The 23,706-nt window shown below is 37.3% G+C and overlaps 1 protein-coding gene across 3 annotated transcripts; it reads left to right on the forward strand.

The window, feature by feature from the left end:
• The first annotated feature begins 273 nt into the window (after positions 1–273).
• On the forward strand, positions 274–23,289 carry Poglut3 (protein O-glucosyltransferase 3). Of its 3 annotated transcripts, none has more exons than XM_046466292.2 (8): positions 274–519; positions 7,646–7,843; positions 11,143–11,429; positions 13,792–14,008; positions 16,179–16,375; positions 18,286–18,480; positions 20,392–20,496; positions 21,289–23,289. In XM_046466292.2, the coding sequence occupies exons 1-8, from the start codon at positions 318–320 to the stop codon at positions 21,412–21,414; spliced, it is 1,527 nt and encodes a 508-aa protein (XP_046322248.1). In that variant the 5' UTR covers positions 274–317; the 3' UTR covers positions 21,415–23,289. The 3 variants fall into 3 exon arrangements, with proteins under 3 accessions (XP_046322248.1, XP_046322256.1, XP_046322266.1); XM_046466300.2 differs by lacking the exon at positions 274–519 and adding an exon at positions 679–811; XM_046466310.2 differs by lacking the exon at positions 274–519 and adding an exon at positions 796–931.
• Positions 23,290–23,706: the final 417 nt, after the last annotated feature.

Raw genomic sequence — 23,706 nt, forward strand, 5'->3', positions numbered from 1 at the left:
AGCCGGGCATGCAGGGGCCTGCGCAACGCAGAGTGCCCATTCGTACCCTCGGTCTCTCTGCGTGGTCCTTCCACCTCTGTCCTCCGTCGGGATCAGGAGACTGGAGGCCAGGGGGTGCCCATTGCCTTTGCGCTGTGACTGGCCGGTGACCTCGCTCTGGATAGCATTCCAACACTGAGAAGGCCGGGGGCGGGACGGCGGGCGGCCACGCAGAGGCCCGCCCCAGGGTGGGCCTCTGCCCTGGCTGCCGGCGCTCTGGGCCCCTCCCTGCCCCGGCGGAGCTGGACCGCAGCTGGACCGCAGCTGCCCCGCCGACCATGCGCCGTCTCGCGCGGGTCCCGCTGCTGCCGCTGCAGCTCACCCTGCTCCTGGCCACAGGGGCCCCTGAGGCCCCAGTCAGCGCGCCGCGGAGCCTGGTGTGGGGGCCCGGGCTGCAGGCGGCCGTCGTTCTGCCCGTCCGCTATTTCTACCTGCAGGCGGTGAACTCCGACGGCCAGAACCTCACACGCTCGCCCCCAGGTAGCGTCAGGCCGCCGGCCTCCCTTGCCTCCCTGCCCGCCCGGCTCCTGACCCCCTGCCCTGCCCGGCCGCCACCGCGCCGCCCAGGAATCCACTCGGCCCCTCCTCCCAGCGTGCGTCGCCTTTTCTGAAGTCTGGTCGCTTTCCCTTCCGTCTTCCTCCCCGACACCAAAGAGGGAGGAAGAAGCCCTAAAAGTCTTTCGGAAGAATGAATGACTCCAAGAGCCCTCCCACATTTAATGTGCAGGGAGGAGGATCCGAGTGGATAGCGCCCGGGGCTTAATGATGCGGTGTGAGTCACACGTTGTTGCACGGTCCTTCCGCCCCCGGTGCAGAGGGCTGAACGGTGCGGCCTGCGGGGAGGGCCTTCCTGGGAGGACTCACCACGCCTAGACCTCCTAGGCCAGATGAGGTACCACGTGAGGGATAGTCTGCTTTGTCTCGGATTATTTGGTTTAGGCCTGATGGACTCGAAACCGTGAAAAAGCTCCCAGCGGAGAATATCAGAGCAAATAGGCCGAAAGAAGGCAGTTCTTCGCAGTTTTGACTTCTTGAGAGCATATTTCACAGAAATTAGTGAAAGTCAGTAGAAATTCGGTTATTCCTACAGAGGGTGGGTGGATCTTGTCCTGACAATCTTTTCCTGCTCCATCCGCCTCCCACGTTCTCCTTCACATCTTACCTTTGCAACTTCTTACAACTTGTCTGGCTGGTTTCAAGTTGTTGCTAGTCAGGATTTGCTAATTTATATCTAAATTAGGGTTCCAGCCAACTGGCACCCTATTTTATCAACAAAGACAAGGAATGCATTGGTGCCTCTTACCCTGCCAGTCCTGCTGGAAACTTAACTGTGGGATGTGGAGCACAGGGAGGCGATGGGGGGCACTGTTGATTAAGCAAAGAATTTAAGAGCCAAACAAGTCATATATAAAGATAGATAGATAGATAGACAGACAGACATATGTATATATTTAATTTCACTCATTAGACAAATATTCATTTGCTGTCCACTATGTATTGGTAATCCTGCTGAGGATATAAGGATGAAAGGTAATGCCTGCCCATCAAGGAATTTACAATCTATTGGGCAAACAGATAAGCAAATCGCCTATGACTGTACAACATAATCATTACAATGGAGGTATATCCAGAGTGCAGTAAAAACACTGAAGCACTACCAGTTTCCTGGGGAAATCTAGAAAGATTCCAGGAGCAGAGATTTGAAGGATGAGCTTGTGGCTGGCCAGGCCTGCCAGCAGATGCTCTGTGATGTGCAAAAGCACAAAGGCTAACAGAGTGTGGAGTTCAGGAAAATAAATAATTTACTGATGCTAAGCAGAAAAAGAAAGTCAGGTTGTAATTTGAAATCTTCAAGGGCTTTGAATGCCAAGCAAGAGATTTTTAGAAATAAAGGAAAGCCACTGGAGAATTTGGAGCTGAGAACCTGTTCTTCCTTAACCACTTCAGTGGGTGTTGCTATATGTTTAATTCAGAACACTCCTAAAGTCATCCTTGATTATCACTTTGATAACATATCTATGAGTTAGATCCTAAATCTTCAGACAGCTAGTTTTCTATGCTTTATAGGAATTGTGATAGAATAATTTAAACTCCATTGATACAGAATAATAAGGGTATATCAGGGTTCAGCTAACTTTTTTCTTCAAAAATCTGATAGTAAATAATTTAGATTTTGTAGGTCAGTAAATGTAACAGTTTTTGTTACATTTATTCAACTCTGTTTTGTAGCCACAGACAATATGTAAACAAAAGGGTCTGTCTGCATTCTAATAAAACTATAGACACTGAAATTTGAATTTCATATAATTTTTCACATTACAAAATGGTTTTCTTTTAAATTTTTTCCATTTGTAAAATGTAAAAGCCATTCAAGTTTCAATAGTTAGAAAAGGCAAAAAGAATATCATTGCTGTGTGTGGTGGTGCACACCTGTAATCCCAGGAGTTTGTGAGGCTAGGACAGGAGAGTGGCAAATTTGAGGCAAGCCTCAGCAACTTAGCAAGTCCCTAAGCAACTTAGCAAGACCCTGTCTCAAAATAAAAAAATAAAAAGGACTGGGAATGTAGCTTAGTGGCAAAGAGCCCCTGGGTTCAATCCCCAGTGCCAAAAAGTAAACAGGACATCATTTGCAAAGAACGTCCTTGCCCTATTATATGGTATCTGACTTTCCACGTATCTGTCCAGGGAAAATAATCCAAATATGGGTAAAGATCATGAGAAAGGATACTCCTGCAGTACTATGATTATTTGTTACAGAAGTGTAAATAGCAAACTATAAGATAATTGTTTAAAGTATGATACATTCATGTAATAAAATGTTTGGCAGCCATTAAAAGTAACATTTGAGATTCCACTTATGTGAGATATGCAGCGTAGACTTGCAGAAATAGAAGTAGAATAGTGATCATCACAAGAAGGGGTAAAGCAAGATAAAAAAAAAAAAAAGGTTATGTGATGGGACAGGGTGGCACACACCTATAATCCAGCCTGAAATCCCAGCCACTCAGGGGGGATTCAAAGCCAGCCTCAGCAACTTAGTGAGGCCCTAAGCAATTTAGTGAGGCCCTGTCTTCTCAAAATAAAATATAAAAAGGGTTAGGGATGTGACTCAGTGGTTAAGTACCCTGGGTCTAATCCCCACTACTTAAAAAAAAATGTAGATTTATTGCACAATAGCACAATAATGTGAATATACTTAACACACTGAGCTGTACATTTTAAAATTGCATAGGGCTGGGGTTGTAACTCAGTGGTAGGGTGCTTGCCAGCACACACAAGGCCCTGGGTTGATCCCCAGCACAGCAAAAATAAACAAACAAATAAACCAATTAGGATGGTAAGATTTATTGTATTTTTAACAACAATTTTAAATGTTTAAAATTTTTGAAGAAATATTTTTGAAAATTACTAAATTATGCTTATATTAGACTAAGTAAGGGTGGAGTAAACAAGAAAAGTTATTTAATATAATTCCAATTTTGTGATAAGTAAATGAACCTGTGTCTATGCTCATTAGTATTATCAGTGGTTGTAACAAGAGGGTAAGGATTTTTCTTTTTTATACTCTTCATTTTCCCAAAAAAATTCCCCCAAAAGATTATATTATCCTTATAGTCAGAAAAAAAATCATAAGAAAAAAATACAGACTTTGCCCACGTCATCAAAGACTTTTGAGACAATCTTACTTTCATTCCTTGAATTCTCTTTGTTTCCTTTCAGGTCACTTAAGTTTCTTAGTTAAAAAGCTGTTCTATAGTTCTTCTGAAAGCTTACCTAGCCAGCTTCTCATGTTATCTGCCACTTTCATTGACTTGAAATTCCTGAAATCTTTCTCTAAGATCTAATTGAAAAAGAGGAACAATTTTCTCAAGTTGTAGCCCATTATAAATGATACAAAGATTTTATTATTATCACTTCCATTTAATAGTGTATCATTTACCTGAATACCATTATTATGCTGCATATATACAAGTGATTATAACAAACGTGAACTTCAGTGATATAATGCAGGGATCTTAACCTGGGGTACATGGGCATAACTTAGGGAGTTCTGAGTCTTTGGTTGGGGGAAAAGCCTATCTTTACCTTCACTAGCCTATGACTTAAGTTGAGCATTTCCTTCAGTTATAAACATAAAATTTGTTGCTACTGTTATATTCTCAGAATTGAGCACAATGCCTTGCAGAGATGATGAGTAAGTGTTATAGAATAAAAGAAAGGAAGTAGAAGGAGAGATGGTTGGAATAGGTCAAGATGAGTATGCATATGCTTGTTTTCTCTTCAGTCCTCTACCTTCATCAATCATGATATTTTCATAAAATAATCTTACTAATTATATAGTGTTTTAAACTGCCCTATTTTAATTGTTCTCCATAGTAGTCTTATGTGGTAGGAAGAAGAGATATTATTGTCTTCATTTTACACATAAACTGAGGCTCAGTGAAGCTAAAATATCTTGTCCATAACCCACAGCCAGTAAGCGTCAGAGCCAAGACCAGATACTCAGCCCTTTGAACAGCTATATATCATTGCTCTTTTCCTTTTACCAAACTGCCCTTAATATGAATGCCATGCATCAGTTTTCAGTAAGATCCTCAAGAGTGTTCATAGTTAGCAGGCAGTCACATTTTTGCAGGTTTTTCACTTAGTCTCAGGGCACAACACCTTGGTCTTTTGGGACTCTTTTTTTGTCCACGTAGGATCAACACTTGTTCTAGCTACAGAGAGTTTTCTAAAACTTCCTAAACATCAGGAGAGAAGACAACTCATTGTACTGAAAGTATACCCAAGCTATTCTTCCAACTTTGAATGTTTAAAAGCTGTGTTCAAACACTGGCACTGGAATTCATTATGTATGTGACTTTGGGCAAGCTACTTAATTTCTTGGAACTTCAGTTTCTTGTTCTATAAAAAAAGGGGCCACAAATACCTACTTAACAAGGTCTTCTAGGATAAATGGGATAGAAAATACATATGAGGTCAAAGGCTGAAATACAATAGGGATTAAGTAAATTTTTAAAAATGCTTTTAGTTTCTTTCTAAATCAACTGTTCAAACTTTCTGATTCTAATGATGTAAGACTTTGATACTGCCAATCTCCTTCCAAAGTCTCTGTATTCTCATCCAATTAGCTGTTTGTCTTAAAGACATTTGAATTTATGAATGAGAAAAGCCGCCAGGACAAATGAAAATTCACAGTCTTCCCTTTTGAAGTAATTTGGAATTTCATTCTTCTCATTTTCTCTTTATGAAGTTAGAGTTATTTATTTCTATTTTAGTCCTGATAAATATTATTTTTCATTGATTCTCATATTAATTTTCATGCCATCAATGAAACGGGAATGGAGGATTACTATAAAAAGAACTGAACACTTAGAACACGTATTTCCAATGGCTGTGTTTTACAGTTTTATAAGTACATTTTTAAATATCACTTCTAAGTGCTATTTAAATATAACTGGAAGAGATCATAGTGATCCAAGTTGATATTCTCTATTTACAAATAATAAAGTGTTTTGGTGCTAGTTTTCTTGTACAAGTCTCTTTCAAAAAAGAAAAAAAAGAAATCACACAATCAATGATATGCTTCTCTTTTTCTGTTTTGTGTGTTTGAAATAATGAACTGTGGCAAGTAGGAATATTTGATCAGAAGACAATGTTTGTATGTTTACATCTGGAAAGGGAGGAGGGATCAATGGAAATAGCTTTCTAATTCCCAGTATCTGCTCCCCTAATTTTCAATCTGCTGGACTTTGTTGTCTTCTTGAAGCCAAGTGGGAAGGAACACAAGGCAATAATCTGTGTGTTTCATTTATATGTTTCAGGTAATTGGCCAACATTTCTAATAATTGCATATTAAATGATTACCTTTTTGTAACATCCTCTGTTTATTTACAAGAGTCCATTTATCTTAGTAGGCTTCTTTCATAATTTTATCACACTTGTTTCAAGGGTCCTATAACCTATGGGTTCTGCACTTAAGTAATTATGTCAGATACTGTTATAGTTTGGATGAGAGGTGTCCCCCAAAAGCTCATGTATGAGATAATGCAAGAAGGTTCAGAGGAGAAATGATTGAGTTGTGAGTGTCTTAACCCAATCAGTGAATTAGTCCCCATAGAGATTAACTGAGTGGTAACTGAAGGTAGATAGGGTGTGGCTGGAGCAGGTAGGCATTGAGGGTGTGGTTTTGGATATATATTTTGTATCTGGTAAGTGGAGTCTCTTTAGCTTCCTGACTGTCATGTGAGCCCCTTCCCTCTGCCACACCCTTCTGCCATGATGTTCAGCCTAACCTTGAGCCCCCAGGAATGGAGCCAGCTGTCTGTGGACTGAAAGACAGAGACCTCCAAAACCTTGAACCTTCAAATAAACTTTTCTTCCCCTAAAATTTTTGTGGTCAGACATTTTAGTCACAGCGGTGAAAAAGCTGACTAAAACAAATACATTACTATGACCAAATTGAAGAGACTGAGAAACATTTCTCCTGACTCTTGATAAAAATATAAAACTCTTGAAGATTAAAATAAAGTAGAATCTTATACTCAATAGATTTAGAGAAAAAACTTTTTCAGTAATTTAAAAATTATATATGTTAAGTATGCTTAACCTCATAATGTGATAGACATGGGATAAAAAACAACTTTGGTTACAACTTGCTGTTAGCAAGGGCTATGGATTTCAGAGGATTTTACCACTTTTTTAACATTTTTCCTTTGATAAGGTGATCTCAATGGCATATTCATTATACCCTGAAGAAAAAGGTTCCAATGTTTAATCCTAGGCCACAGTAACATTAGTCACAACAGTGTTGTTTCAAAGTCTAAATAAGTCAGCTAATAGAAAAGGGAGTTTGTTAGTAAGTGTACTTACCTAGAACAGAAATCCCACAGAATTTTGGAGTTGGAAGGGGTGATTATATTACGACTGTTTTACTTTAAGCTGAGGAAACAGAGAAGTAAATGCTAGCGTTTACAAAGGTGAACGTGTGTGTGTCTCTGTGTGTGTGTGTCTCTGTGTGTGTGTCTCTGAGTGTGTGTGTGTCTGTGTGTGTGTGTCTCTGTATGTGTGTGTGTGCATGCGTGCGCATGCAAGCACGTGGTCTGGCGACCACCTGTGATCTCTCTCTACATAAGAAAGTGGCTCAGAAGTCTTGAAATTTGGGTTTTAAAAAAGAGGAAAGTTTTCTCAGAAGTGAACATTTTTAGATGTTAAAATGATATACAAAGAACGTGTATGTTTTACACGGAGAAAACTGAATTACTGTAGAGGTCTGTCATTCTTAAAGTTCATGGATTTTTTTTTTTTAAATACCTAAGCTTTAAGGCTTAGGCAAAAAAATTAGCTTATTTCTTGCTTTTACATTAATGATTTCATTTATTCAGTAAATCTTTATTAAATGACTAATGAATCAAATGATAATTCAGATCTTTGGTTTGATAACATCAGCCAGACCCAATTCTTAGCCTTTAGAATATTCCAGACTCAAATGATGTATGTTTATCATTGATGCTACAGGAAAAGTAACATCTAGAGACATTTGTCCAATAATTAAGGCTTGATAATCATAAAGTAGTAAAGTTATTCATATTTCTTTTTCTTTCAGGTCAAACACTATTCAAAGTAGTAGTCAAATCTCTTTCACCTAAAGAGTTAGTTCGAATCCATGTCCCTAAACCTTTGGACAGGAATGATGGAACATTTTTAGTGAGATATAGGATGTATGAAACTGTCAATGAAGGGTTGAAGATAGAGATCCTGTATGGTAATGAACATGTGGCTCAGTCTCCCTATATTTTAAAAGGTAAGTGGTTATTAATAATCCAGAGCAAGCCTTAGTATGCGTTCCATGCTTTTCCAAATGAGTTATAATGACCTTAAAGTCATGTTCAACAAAATCTATATTTTATATATATTTAAAAATCAATATTTTTACATATATAAATGTGTGTACACACACACATTCACACACACTTCCTAGAGCTCTATTTAACTTGAAATTTTAAGGGAATGCAAATTAAGTAATTTAGATTTAAACTATAAGAAAAAAAGTTGTGTGTTTACCCATGTAGTTATCATACTCTTTATTCCTTTTTGTAAATCCATATTTCTGTCTGGTACCACTTGCCTTCTGTTTAAACAACTTCCATTAAGATTTTTCTTAGAATGAAAATACTGGTGATAAATTCTTCCAGCTTTTACATTACTGAAAAAGTCTTTATTTTGCCTTCTTTTTTTTTTGGGGGGGGGGGTTGTAAAAGAAATAAATTCTAAGAATATTCAGTTGAATAGTTTTGAAATTTTCCAAAGATTCCATTTCTTTTTCTTTTTTTCTTTTTCTTATACCCTTGGTGAGAACAGAATCTTCTGAGTCTTTCCTGAGGGAAAAGTTAGTAGGTGACTGAGCAGGTCCAAAGTAATTGTACTCAAAGGTCCTTATCACCTGAGCTTCTTCTCTTCTCCGTGAGGACATCTCATCCACCTTGAAGTCCAGGCTTAAATTGGATGCCTTTATTTTAGTTATTTATTTTTATGTGGTGTTAAGGATCAAGCCCAGTGCCTCATACATGCTAGGCAAGCACTCTACCACTGAGCTTCAGCCCCAGTCCTAGTCGACTCTTTTTGTGTCAATAAATTGTATATAAAGATGCTTTAAGTTTTTATAAAGACTTTTAATAAAGTCATAGTTCCCCCATTTTTGGTCTAAAGTCCCTTCACTCCTATAATCCATTCATTAATCCTCCTCAGACTCCTGTCAGAACAGAGTTGATAAATATTTTCATGCCCTGGAGGAAGTCTTTTATTTCAAGCAGTGATCAATTTCTTCTTATGAGCCTACAGAAAATAGATACTGGTAGTGGTGGGTCCTTAGGAGAATTAGCATTCCTTATGGGGCAGTGTACTCAGGTGTTTCTCCCAGATGCCACATTTTTGTTATTGGTGCATTATTATTATATATAATGGTGGAATTTTTTATTGTTATTTTTTCATACATGAACACAACCTAACAATATCATTTGGCCAGTATCATTCCCCAGTTTTTATCCTTTCCCTCCTCTCTTAATGGACAATTTAAAAGTATAGACTAAGAATTTTTTTTTTATCTTTTCAATAAAATGTATGAATATTATATGCCTGTAGACTGTGGTGATTAAATGAAAGTTGCAAAGGAGTGGTCTATATTTTTGCAGGCTTTGAATAAAGCATATATGGTAGACAACAAAGGAAAATTTTCTCAGCTTCTCACTGCCATTACCTTCATTAAAAAAAAAAAGTTTTTGCTTAGCTATAGAAGTGCAAATTAATGGATTTTTTCCCTTTTAATACTCTAAAGTTGCTTCTCCACTATCCCCTCACCATTATCTTTATCTCTCTGGATTGCTTTTTGAGGCTTTTTTCTTTACCAGTTTTTGTTATTTGTTTTTGTTTTCAGTGCTGGGGATCAAACCCAGGGCCTCATGCAAGCCAGCCAAGTGCTCTACCACTGGGCCACATCCCTAGCCTCTCTTTATCAGTTGTTTCGAGTAGTTGGTTGTTATATTTTTTGGTGTAGTTTTCTTTCTTTGTGCGTGTGGTGGAGATCGGGGGTACACACACTTGCGATTTATAGAGCCTCTTATATCTTTGGTTTATAATTTTCAGCAAATTTAGAAAAATTTTGACCATTATTTCATCAAACATTTTTTCCATTCCTTCAAGGGATTCTAATTACCCGTAATTTCAGCATTTTAAAAATTTGCTTTTTCTCAACATTTCATTTTATTTAGTTTCCATTTCTCTGTCTTTAAATCCACTAATGTTTTTTTCCTATAATGCCTTTTTGTCATTAATCCCATAAAGTACATTTTTCATCTCTTGATTTTTCTTGAGTTTTTTTTTTTTTTTTGGATGCAGCTGAGTTACTTAGAAATTAGTTTAATCCTTTCAAGTTATATTTTTACAATTTGTTAGATCAAATTAGAGCCAATTTAATCCAGGACTAATTATTCCTCACTACTGAGGCATATCTTTTACATATTCTTCCCAAACCCCAGGAATTAGGATGCTTTCCAGCCTGGCTGATATGAACAGGCCCTATTGCCAAGCCTGTGTTCTAGTCACTTTGGATGGTTCTTCCTCTGCCTCACACATGCTCTGCTAAATACTCAAGAGGGGAACTACTTCACTTTCTGGAGTTCTCTGTGCAGTTTTCTCCTTTCAGATAACTCAGTCCTTCCAATCCTGGCTGGTTTCCTGGACTCTCAGCCTTGTCTTCTCAATGCAGTGACACTGCTGGGCTTTCTCCACCTCCCTATCCCTATGCTGCCACCTGGAAACTTTCTTAAGTAGTAAACATAGGGACTGTGAGACTCACTTTATGTGTTTCCCACCTCTCAGACTCACTGTCTTTCATTGCCTGATGTCTAGTTTCTTAGAAACTTGTTTTAGATATTTTATCGGAGTCTTTTTCAGTGATTTCAGGTGGAAGAGTAAATTCCTGTTATTTATCTTGGTCCGAAGTAGAAATCCTAAAGAAAATTTAATAATTTTTATATTAAAATAAATATAGATGTATCTTAATATATTTATATAAATTATTTTAAAAACAAGTCTTCAGAGAAGTTCTATGTTTATAGCTGACCACTTAAAAATACACTTGCTAGACCCCTCTGGGTTACACATTTCCTCTTTGAGATGAGCGAATGGAGACGATTTAGGGACTCAGAGAACTAGATCCTCAGCTTTGTCTTAAAAAAAAAAAAAATCACTATCCCTACTACATTTTAATGCCTGAAAATTAATATGCTTTCTTCCTTGTTAAAAGGTGAGTTGGTTTATGTTTATCAGCCCCTTCCCCCTCACTACAAATGAATTTATCATCTAGTTGACTGAGAGTAGGTTAGACTGGGAGAAAGCATATGCTATGCTTTGCTGTGTTCAGGTGATTCAAAAAGGAGACAGAAAGTAGGGGTGTGAGACTGACACAACAACTTGCACCACTGATGTGTCTAGAGCAGTTTTTCTGTATCTGGATCATCTTAGAATTCACCAAGAAGTCATCAACAACTCCCTGCATCATGGCACTTGCTAATGGAACATGGTGTTGTGTTTTGCTCTCCCTAGGACCAGTGTACCATGAATACTGTGAGTGTCCAGAACAGGATCCTCAGGCTTGGCAGAGAACTCTTTCTTGTCCAACCCAGGAACCACAGATTGAAGAAGATTTTGCTTCCTTCCCCAGCATCAATCTCCAGCAGATGCTAAAGGAAGTTCCCAAAAGATTTGGGGATGAGAGGGGCGCTGTGGTACATTACACGATTCTCAATAATCGTATTTATCGGAGATCTTTAGGGAAATACACAGACTTCAAAATGTTCTCTGATGAAATTTTGCTGTCACTGGCAAGAAAGGTATATCATTGCTCTTTTTCTTTTATCAAATGAATTTACTTTAAAAAGTAGTGTAGTTTAACGATTTTTTTGCAACATTTAAATGCTTAGAATTATAATAGCAAGCTCAGAAATGTGTCATCCAAGTGTTCATAAGTCACCTGAGAAGATCTCTCTTTCCTATAAGATTTAAATTAGGTAGCTTGAGCCCCCATCCTAAGTAGGTAGGCCAAAAAAGGCACTCCAAGGTTTCTGTGAACTCCCAGATGTTTACAGCCTCTGGGTGACTAAGTTCTCTCTTCTGCCAAATTCTTTTCCCACTCAGATTTCACCATCTGCAGCTATTTTTGTCCCCTCCAGATGAATTTGAACTTAGAACATATTTTCCTTTTTTTACCCTAAGTACCTTTAAAAGAACATGCACATGACTCGTTTTGTTGAAGGCTCGGGGGAACAGAGGCTGTTTTACACCCATGCATACTAAAAAACAGATAAAAACCTGACACCAATCAAACTCAGTCATCCTTGCCTCTGGGAACTTTTCACTGACCATCCTTGATTTTGGTCTCTTTCTAAATGTGGTTGGGCCCCCTGTCCACATCCACCAACAACCATCTCTTATCCTACTTATTTATTTGACCTCTCTTTCCACATTTTCAGGACCCTAACTTCCTTTTAAACAGAACAGTTCAGACCACTTTTGTTCTTGTGCCTGATCATGCAGAGTTTTTTGAAGGATGGAGGTGGGAAATTTTTATCTTTCTGGCCCAGAGAAATCACCTAGGTAGTTTTGTAAACCAAATGCCAACCATCTCTGTGTGTTGTACAGTTTTCCAAGCATGCTGAATGTGTGAAGGCAATCAGTTCTTATTTTAAACAGCAGTGACTTTCCCCCTTCTCTCAGCCCACCTGTGAGCATATGAGTACATTATGAGCGTCTGACCCTAGGGTAGTTCTCTCTGCCTGTCCAACCTGCCTGATTTCCTGTATTTTATACTGGTGTTGCTGTCTCTGCAGCAATAATTCTCAACTGGGAATGATTCTGCTCCCCATGGGACATTGGGCAATAAGTGGAGACATATTTGGTGATTTTACCTTGGGGTTGCTACTAGCATCCAGAGGATAGAGTGGGGTTTGCTAGTCGTATCTAATAGGTAAATATCCTACAATGAACAGGACAGCCCCCCACAGAAAAGAATTATACGGCACAAAATATCAATAGTGCAAGATTGAGAAACCTAGCTCCATAATAAGAATTTCTGATGTGAATATTATTGATGAATTTTTAATTAATAACAAAGAAGCAAGAGCATGTACATTTGCATTCCTTATCTTTCCTTTTATTCCTGATTGTTGCCTACTGGCTGGGAAGAAATCTGAAAAAAAAAAAAAAAAAGCAAGACTCAGTGCTAGTCTTCAAGTGGCACACTCTTGTGGAACTTGTTTGTATTCTTTGGAAGTAGGAGTGTGGTATGAATACAAACAGATAAATATACCACAACATGACAGATACTGAGGGTTCAAGTGCCCAAGGAGGGTGAGTCATAGAAGAGGAAATGTTAGATCTGGGTTTGAGGGACAAGAAAGGAGACTACCAAGTTGAAAAAGTGGGAGAATATTCCAAGTGAAATGAATTACATATTAAAGTGGATGGCATTTTCAGAAAGTAGCCCAGAGTTTACCAGTACATGGGGATGGAAGACAAGGCTTAAAGCTAAGCTGGAACAAGGTAGGTGATATGTTGAATGCAAGTCAGGCAGTTTAGACCTCATCCTGTAAGCTTAAGATTCTTTAATCTTCGTAGTTACATTAATTTGTGTTTTAAAGATTTCATTGACCTTGATTCTGGCCAAGTGGAGACTAGATTAGAGTGAGAACACCTAACAAGGAAGATATTGCAGCATTCTAGGCAGGAGGTGACAAGGGCCTCAACTAACGCATTGACTACAGAGACGGAAATGGGGCAGCCGACTCCAGAGACATAGTAGGTGTGGTAAAGAGGGTGATAGTGGAGGAAAACAAGGGTTCAGGTCTAACATCATGGGTTCTTGCTGTGGTAGCTGGCAGAGAAGGATCTCAAGGATTTCATACTTTTCTATACTAAAATATAAAATATACTAAAATATAAAATAATACTAAAATGTAAAATCCACCTCTGGATAGTGGTAGCTGACTTCTGGCTAAGAGAATTTGCCATGTACTGTCCTCACCCAAGATTTAATGATACAACTTAAAACCAAGAAGCATTCTTCTCTCTTCTCCTACTATTTTTGAATGGTCAAGCTCTATCAGAAATTTTTAAGAAAGCCAAGGAACTATACAGTATTTAGTATCAAAGACTGGAGTCTCGCAAGCATTAATGTTTGTACTTTTGTTTACTTAGGTCCTTCTCCCAGATTTAGAATTTTACATTAATCTTGGAGATTGGCCCCTGGAGCATCGAAAAGCCAGTGACATCCCTGGCCCTATACCTATCATTTCCTGGTGTGGCTCTCTGGATTCAAGAGATGTTATCCTTCCAACCTATGACATCACCCACTCCACGCTTGAAGCAATGAGGGGTGTTACCAATGATCTCCTCTCTATTCAGGGAAATACAGGTAAACTAAGGCTGATTCTAAAGAGTGAAAATAGTTAAGGTAATATTTAGTCAGAGAAAGTAAATTATATCTTTAAATAACCATTCTTATTTTCTTACCAAGAAAAAAGAAGAACAGCACCTTTGGGGCTAGGATGTAGAATACTTGCCTAGCAGGTGTGAGACTCTGGTTTCTATCCCCAATGCCACAGAAAAACACCACCAACCACCAAAAGGCATTCTAAGCACTGAAGTGGTTTGTTTAGGATTCTTCTAATCCTAAAATTAAAGAAATATGGTTTGGGCTAGTAATGCCCAAATCTACCTTCACTAAGTCTCCTTTGAGTTTAATCTTTTGTATATATACATTTGGGAAAGTCATCACTTAATTCTGAGTCCAAGGCCTTTATATTTCTGGATGAAATGAGAGATAATTTTGAAATATATGTTACACAAATATAAGAGAACCGTAATAATAGTATAGCTGAGGTATTACATTCTCCAACACTTGGTAAGGAATTCTTTCCTCTCCTTTTTCTGCCTCTTCATCCTTTAACATCTGAATTCCTTTTCTCCTATTTAGTGAGCTTGGATTTATTATGCAACATAACTTTTTTTTTAAACCAAATTCACCAAAATGAGAAAAAAACCTTGCTCTGTCTTTATTTTTTTTAATAGTTTTTTTTTTCTCAGCCCATATTAGGACTGATTTTTTTTTTTTAAAGAGAGAGAGATGAGAGAGAATTTTTTAATATTTATTTTTTAGTTTTCGGCAGACACAACATCTTTGTTTGTATGTGGTGCTGAAGATCGAACCCGGGCCGCACGCATGCCAGGCGAGCGCACTACCACTTGAGCCACATCCCTAGCCCCCTTGCTCTGTCTTTATAACCTGTATTTCTGATTATTATAGTTCGATGAACTTATTATGTACACAAGATCAGAGAGTTGTAAACTATGTAAAGATAACAGTATGTGAAAACTGGCGTACTTTAAAAAAATTTTTTTTAGTTGTAGATGAACACAATACGTTTATTTTATTTATTTATTTTTATGCGGTGCTAAGGATTCAACTTAATGCCTCACACATGCTAGGCAAGTACTCTACCACTGAGCTACAGCTACAGCCCCTGGCCTACTTTTAATTTGATAACAATGAATTCCTGAAAGGTATGCTAAAATAGTAAAAAGATTGACCCCTGCCTATTTATGTGTTTTATGACTTATCCCTCAAGACAATGACAGGTGTTAACCAATGGCTTTCTCTCTTTAGAATAATAATAATTTAGCCAGATGTGGTGGCACACACCTGTAATCCCAGCAACTTGGGAGGCTGAGACAGGAGAATCATGATTTCAAAGCCAACCTCAGCAACTTTGAGGCACTAAGCAACTCAGTGAGACTCTGTCTCTAAATAAATTACAAAATAGGGTGGGATGTGACTCAGTCATCAATTGAACCCCTGAGTTCAATCCCTGGTACCAAAAAATAATAATAATAATAATTTAAATTAATTCTCCCAGAATATTCCCCCCTGAAAAAAAAGATATATATATATATATATATATATATATATACATACATATATATATATATCTTTTATATATCTATATCTATCTATATAGATAGATAGATAGATGTACATACATATAGCTATGTATTTGCATTTAATGGTTTATTAGAAAAAAATCTTCCCCCAAATTCTGAATAGCCTGGGGATTAAGGATTTGTCTTAGTTATCAGTTTTTTATGATTGTCCTGTGAACAAAAGCCTAGCTCATGTTTGATTGTGAAACATAAAAGATGGAAGAAGCTATTGCTTGGTAAGTAAGCCAAGTCATTGAATCTCTTTGTCTCTTTAAACTTGATCCAGTATGATTTTGGATATTTCCTAGTCTTGTACAACAGAAAACACCAGTACTTGTATCAATTCTCATTAAAAGGTGGGTAGAGTTGAAGTATTCTTTAATTCAGCAAATAAAAAGAGTGTTTTTGAAAGTCTAAGCTTGAAAATTATCTCTGGAAAATTGAGACTTGATCCCATATGTTTTGGAAATAGCGTCTACTTTATGAGTCTGATAAAAGAGCATTAACATCTTAAATGACAATGGTGGATTAAAGAGGATTATGCTTGCCATATAAAAATGTCAAATTCTTAACTGTAATTTATTTTTATGGCCTCAAACTTCTAGGGCCTTCCTGGATCAATAAAACAGAGAAAGCTTTCTTCAGAGGTAGAGATAGTCGTGAGGAGAGGCTACAGTTGGTACAGCTATCCAAAGAAAATCCACAACTGCTAGATGCAGGAATTACAGGATATTTCTTTTTCCAGGAGAAGGAAAAGGAGCTTGGAAAAGCCAAGTTGATGGGTTTCTTTGATTTCTTTAAGGTATGTATCACCTAGTACCTCTGATCCCCAAGTATGGAATCTTCCTGTATGGATATGAAATGATAAACTTGGGTTAAAAGTCTATCAAATAGGTGGGCTTAGGCAAATTTCTTCTGTGAACTGATGTACACTTTCATTCTTATCAGACCTGGGGAATTAAAAAGTTCATTATAGTTTTTTTTGTCATTGTTGTTGCTGTTAACTTGTCTATGGAATAGCTCAGAGCTATGTTTAATGCTCAAATTGTAGGGTTAACATAAGTTTTGGTATATTTTTTGGTATATTTTTTATATTTGTCTTAATAAAATGAGGATATGTCTTTTATACAAAGTAATGTACAATTTCTTTTTTTTTTTTTAGTTGTAGATGGACCCAATATCTTTATTTTTATGTGGTGCTGAGGATGGATCCCAGTGCCTCATGCATGTGAGGCAAGTACTCTACCACTGAGCTACAACCCCAGCCTTCTGATATCTTTTATAAATAAAAAGTGCATACATTTAATGTATATTAAACAGGAACTGGACTTAAAGGTCCAGTCCTACCTCTCCTCCTGCCTTTGCTACTGACTGTGAGGCCTTCATCTCTTGCTGCCTCTGGTCTCCAAACACCTGTGATGCCTCCCTTGCTCCTTCAGAGCATTATCATGAGGCCCAGAGGAGACAGTTGTGAACTATGTGACAAAATCTGACTGACTAGGAAACTCTTTGGAACTAGTTTTCAAAGAAACCATTAAGGGGTTGGGGGTGTGGCTCATTGGTAGAGTGCTTGCTTCGCATGCTCAAGACCTTAGGTTTGAGCCTCAGCACCACAAAAAAATAAGTAAATAATTAACAGATCAGGGAGTGTATTCTGTTTACTGCAGGGTGCTATCATGAAAAGGATGGGGGATTTGGACTCAGAAATAGAAGTTTATATATTTCCCAGAAGACCAGTTTTCTCACTTATTAAAAAAAAGCACCTATTTCATAGTATAATAACTGAATAAGATTTAATGCCTATGAAAAGTAATTTTTAAAAAGTATTTATGTTTTAGTTGTAGTTAGAAACAAAACCTTTATTTTATTTATGTATTTTTATGTGGCGCTGAGGATCAAAACCAGCGCCTTGCATGTGCTAGGCAAGCTCTCCACCACTGAGCCACAACTCCAGCCCTGAAAAAGTGCTTTTGAAGTGGAAATCAAAACTTACTAATCCAACATAAGCAAACAGAGCACCTACTTCTCCATGTTTCTGTATCCTTGACACAAAAACTGCAAAATAGAGGTAACACCTTCTTCCTTTAGGGATTGAATATAGAAACAAGTGAAATCATGTAAACATTAGAGTATAAATTCTTATTAGTATTCAACTTTAACAAATACAAACTTTTTGAAAATAGTTTTAATACCTAGTTATAGAAATCTGAATTCCCCTATTGTATAGACATCAAAATAAGTATTTATTCCTATTTCCTAAAATTGTTTATCACCTTATCCTTAAAAGTTTTGTATTTCTTAAAATTGATCTGTTAGCCAGGTGCGGTGGTATATGCCTCTAATCCCAGCAGCTTGGGAGGCTGAGGCAGAGGATCACAAGTTCAAAGCCAGCCTCAGTGAGGTAATAAGCAACTCAGTGAGACCCTGTCTCCAAATAAAATACAAAAAATAGGGCTGGAGGTGTGGCTCATTGGTGAGTGCCCCTGAGTTCAATCCCTGGTACTCCCCCCCCCCAAAAAAAAAATCTGTTAAAGGCTGCTTATAATTTGAACATCAAGAGAATATGTAAGTTACAAAATAAAATTTTTAAACAAAAGTGTTGAAAAATGGAAAATAAATCTATCTGTATTTAGTATTACAGTATTGAGAGGCAAAAATGAAGCAAATCATTGTGAAAAGTTTTTGCTTACGTTTTTTATTTTTATCTTTCAGTACAAGTATCAAGTGAATGTTGATGGGACCGTGGCTGCGTATAGGTATCCATATCTCATGCTGGGAGACAGCCTGGTTCTGAAGCAGGACTCACCATATTATGAACATTTCTATGTGGCGCTTAGGCCATGGAAACATTATGTTCCAATCAAAAGAAATCTTAGTGATTTACTAGAGAAAATTAAATGGGCCAAGGTACGTTCCCTACAATTTTTATTTCTTTAGGCAATAACACATTCAGCAGTATAGGTTGCCTGAGTTCCATCACAATGCAGTTTAATTTGATATAATGACATTGAAAGAAATATGATTTCTTTGGAATTTTTGTTCTCTTGAAATATCTAAAGTCAACATCAGAATCATTTATGTACTCTCTATCAATGTATCTGAGATTTAAAGTACAGATTTTTTTTTGAAGGAATCACTAGTTGTGCTTACACACACACCCCCAACGAACAAACAAAATGCAAATTATAGACTGAAAGAACAGAGTTAAAGGGCTTTACCTACAAGAAAACATTTAAGGCAATTGTGACACTCTTCTTTCTTTCATGCAGACAAAAAGGCACAAGTTTTTTTTTCCCCCTTAATGGATTTATTTTTTATTTGTTCTTTTTAGTTATACATGACAGTAGAGTATATTTTGACATATATATACAAACATGAAATATATCTTATTCTAATTAGGATCCCAGTCTTGTGGTTATACATGATGTCTATTCATACATGTACATGGGAGATTCACTATGGTGTATTCATATATGTACATAGGAAAGTTATTTCAAATGAATTCCACTGTCTTTCCTATTCCTGTCCCCCACTCCCCTCCCTCCATTCCCCTTTGTCTAATCCCTGGAACATCTATTCCACCCACCCACCTATTGTGTGTTATCATTCACATGTAAAAACATTCGACCTTTTTTGAGGGGGATTGGCTTATTTCACTTATATGATAGTCTCCAGCTCCATCCATTTGCTGGCAAATGTCATAAAGTCATTCTTTTTTATGGCTGAGTAATATTCCATTGTGTATATGTACAACATTGTCTTTATCCATTCATCTGTTGAAGGGCACCTAGGTTACTTCGATAGCTTAGCTATTCTGAATTGAATTTCTATAAACATTGATGAATAATATATACCAAGCTCTGGAAGAAAATGGATGCTGAGAATACTATACCCAGCAAAATTAAGCTTCAGGTTTGATGATAAAATAAAAACCTTCCACAATAAACAAAAGTTAAAAGAATTCACAATTAGAATGCCTACACTACAAAACATATTCGATAAAATATTTTATGACATAGAAATGAAAAATAAAACTGAAAAGGCACAAGTTCTTAACCAATGCATGCTATATATAACATTCCAAGAATCACAAATTTCCTACAAAATAGGAATTCCCTTTTTAAAAGGAACAATATTGAAAAGCTGCTGTGTTTAATTATAAAAATTCACCCTTGCTTTATGAGTCTATTCTGAGTTTCTGAGAAGCAATATTTGCTTAAGGAAACAACTGGGTAGAATCATTTTTGTGACCCTTTATGAAAGCCACAGTTGCCAGCAAATGGCTTTTCCTGTTGGCAGTATGGTAGAAGATTAACTATTTTCAAAAGTGTAATTAGGAACACTGACTATTCCTGGTACTAGAGGAATAGCCTGTGGGTAATAATAACTGAATTTTTTTTTATTATACCACTATAGCTTTTTGATAGCTGTGGCTACATATGAAAATGGAGCTTTTAAAAGATCTTATAACACGAGAATACATTTGCATTACTCTTAAGCAGCGAAGCTGAGTCTAGGAGGACAATTGACTGACCAAAGCCAAGCTTTCTTCCTGGGTAGCTAGGAAAGCGCCAAGGTAGTCCTGATAGAAGCCACATGTGAGTGTTGCACTGTGGCGACTGTGGAATCAGGGCCATATGTGTCTGTCTGATCATTTCCCTATAACAGAGATGGTCAGGAAAGCTCTCTGTTTCCATGGCCTCATCCATTTCTCCCATTCTGTTCACATTCAACCCCACATCTTTCCCAGCTCACACTTGTCCCTAGCTTTCTTTGTAGGCTGTGGGAATAATTTTCATTCTTTTTAAAAACCTTCAGGAAAATGATGAAGAAGCCAAGAAGATTGCAAAAGAAGGGCAGCTGACCGCTCGGGACCTGCTACAGCCACACAGGCTTTACTGCTACTATTACAGTGTTCTACAGGTCAGTTCAGAGTCATCCTGCTGGGTCAGCCCTCCTCAGATCTCATGTGTTTCTTCCTACACAAATCTATACAGAAAGAAAAGATATAAGAAATTATGTTTTTATTTTTAACATAAATTTATTTTTCTGCAGGAAGAGTAGCAGTAGATACCTTCCTTAAGTGGGTTCTGTCCTCTCTGCTGGTCTAGCTTAATTTTAATAGTAAGAATTACTTCCCCTAAAAATTTAATTAGGCTTACCCACTTATATCACCATTTTGTTGGGTTTGGCTCAGTACCAGGAGTATACAGCTACATGGACAAAGAACCACTGAAGTGAAATATCCAATTTATAGAAATATTTCAGTCAGTAGCCATAGTAGAGGAACATTTTATAGGACAGTTGTCATTTAAAAAATGGATGTGACTACAGACCTAACAGAAAGGATATGTACTACCCACTTTTTCTTGAGATGTTTATCATCTTTGTTTGCTGATTTGAATATTCAACAAGTTTATTATTCATTAACAAGTAGAAGGTTAGTGCTGAGAACTGCTGTTCACTTCAAGAAGGGCCATTTGGCTTGGCATCTCTCTTGTAGCATTCCTCCTTACACATAAAATTGTGAACTAGGGTTCTTGGGTAGATTATAAAATATTGTACCATCACCCATAATAACTAAGTTAAAATGTAACTGTAGGACCAGAATAAACCAGATCTTTGGTTTTGTTCTGAAATATAATGGGTAGGGATAGAGGTATCAGTAGAATCGAGTATGGACTAATCTTTCAGTTGCCTTTAAACACATTTCAGAAATATGCTGAGCGCCAGTCCAGCAAGCCTGAGATCCGTGATGGAATGGAACTTGTTCCTCAGCCAGATGATAACACATCCATCTGTCGGTGCCACAGGAAAAGGCTTTCAAGGGAAGAGCTTTAAGGTGGCCCAGATTCACCCTCCTGTGTATTCCAGCTACATCTTCAGGAAAGACTTTAGATGCTAAGCTGTGAAGAAAAGTACAGAAGACATTTCTCTTGGTTGCTTTATGTAATGTGGATGGATATAGCAGTATTTGAGCAAGTATTACCAAATATCTTTGGATGTTAATTTGTTTTGGGTTAAAACTGCTGTTATCAGCATCACAGTTTTATCCAAAAAGAACATTTGCAGATCATAGCAGATTGAGAGGCTTGCCAAAATACCAATCACCCTCTGTGAATCTGTTGACACCATGCCCATGGCTTATTTATATCTCTTGTTCACTTTCTGTCTTCTTCCTCCATTTGTGAAGAGAAAATATTTGCGCAGGGTTTTGTTTTTTGTTTCCTCCTCACTGCATAATTTCTCCTTTTGCAAGGTGCTTTTGGCATTTAGCAGTTTCTGCTTCCAACCTTGGATTGAATATGATGAGAATAATTAAAAAACAGGAAGATGACTCTGACAGTAAAGGTATCATGCAGAGTATAGAGTGAATTTTTTTAATGCACTGCTCATATCTTTTTAGCTAAATTTTAGGCCTGAGACAAAACTAAGGAGAAATTGTAGCTGGGTATTGTTGCGCATGCCTGTAATCCCAGCAGCTTGGTAGTATGAGGAAGGAGGATTGGAAGTTCAAAGCCAGCCTTAGCAAATAAGCAAGGCCCTCAGCAACTTAGCAAGATGAATCTTTGTCTTACATATATTGTACCAAGGGTTTGGGGGTTGTCCAAACTGGGATTTTGGAAAGAAAAGTTACCTCCCTCCTTCATAACTCTCTGCCATCCAAACCCCAGGTCCTGATGGCTAATGGTATATTATTAGACACATCTTAAATTTTTAAAATTGACTTTTCCTACTGCCAAACAGTCCAGGTAGTTAAAATCAAGTAGAGACAAATCAGGCAGCTTCAGGGAATGGAACAGGAAGAATGTGCTCGAGAAATAAAGAGGAGCCCCTCAAGAAATTCTATGGGAAGAGAGTAGCCTTAATCTAAATAATCCTCCATCTCATCAATTTGACCACAGCCTTTAAAAAAGTTAGTTTTACAGGCTTTTTGATTTGTTGAATTGAATATAATTCAGTAAAGACAAGACTACTAATATCCCTGATTCTTTCCCTTTCAGTTCACACATTGCCCACATAATCCATTAGTCATTTTTAATATTTCAATTTTCACTTAAAATATCTGATTTTTCAAAGGACTGAAAGAATCTATTGGCAGATATAATAGCTGAATTTGTCTAAATAGGCTATCAACATGTTCATTGCTGCATTAATGCAGAAACACCCTATGTAGCCTTCGTTAGTGAATTGCCTGATATATCAAAGAATGAAGTACAACTATTAAAAAAGAATGAAGCAGCTTTATATCATCACAAAACGTTTCCACAACAGTACTGAGTGAAAGCAAGTTATAGAACGTATATAATATGAAGGCATTTGTGTAAAAGAGAACACGGTTGGGTTGGGAATATGCTCAGTTGGTAGAGTGCTTGTGTCGCATGCACAAGGCCCTGGGTTAAATCCCCAGCACCATAAAAAAAGACAACATGGCTGAAAGTTTTGAGGGAGATTTGCTATCTGAGAAGGGGATAGAGGGAGGGGAATTTTTGTTTTATACCTTTAAGTTGTTTTTACTATGAGTGTGAATCACATTGTTAAAAATGCCAACCTGGGAAAAGACAATGAATGCACATAAGGTTTAAATATGAAAATAGAATGCATATTTATATTTTCCATTATGCTATTTTTTAAATCTACTATGTCTGAATTTTATGTGATGGGACATATTTATATATACTTTTTAAATAAATTTCCATAAAAAATTTTGAAAAAGATACATTTTGTTTTTTAAGAGATTATCACCACCTCAAACTGAATCGGTCTAATTTTAATTCAATTATGTCTTCGTGAATGAATGAACCCAAACTTCTTTCACCACCACTCCATCCCTAATGGGCAGAAATATAATGTTAGAGAAAAAAATATTTGAGTTTGACATTAGTTTCAGTTGCTAGTAAAAATACAAGAAGATAGGCAGAGAGTTAATGGTCCCCTTGAATAATAAAGCCAAGGTTAGAAGAACTATAAAAGTTCTTGTTTGGAAGGAAGGGAATCATCCTTGTGATGAGGTATATTTAACTTCACAGGGTTGAGGAATGTCAGGCTTAGCGACACACATCTATAATCCCAGTGATTCTGGGGCTGAGGCAGGAAGACCATAAGTTCAAGGCCAGCCACAGCAACCTAACA

The sequence above is a fragment of the Marmota monax genome, unplaced genomic scaffold (assembly GCF_021218885.2).
Source record: "Marmota monax isolate L192 unplaced genomic scaffold, Marmota_monax_Labrador192_F-V1.1 WCK01_AAM20220418_F8-fsc00045, whole genome shotgun sequence".
Taxonomy (NCBI): domain Eukaryota; kingdom Metazoa; phylum Chordata; class Mammalia; order Rodentia; family Sciuridae; genus Marmota; species Marmota monax.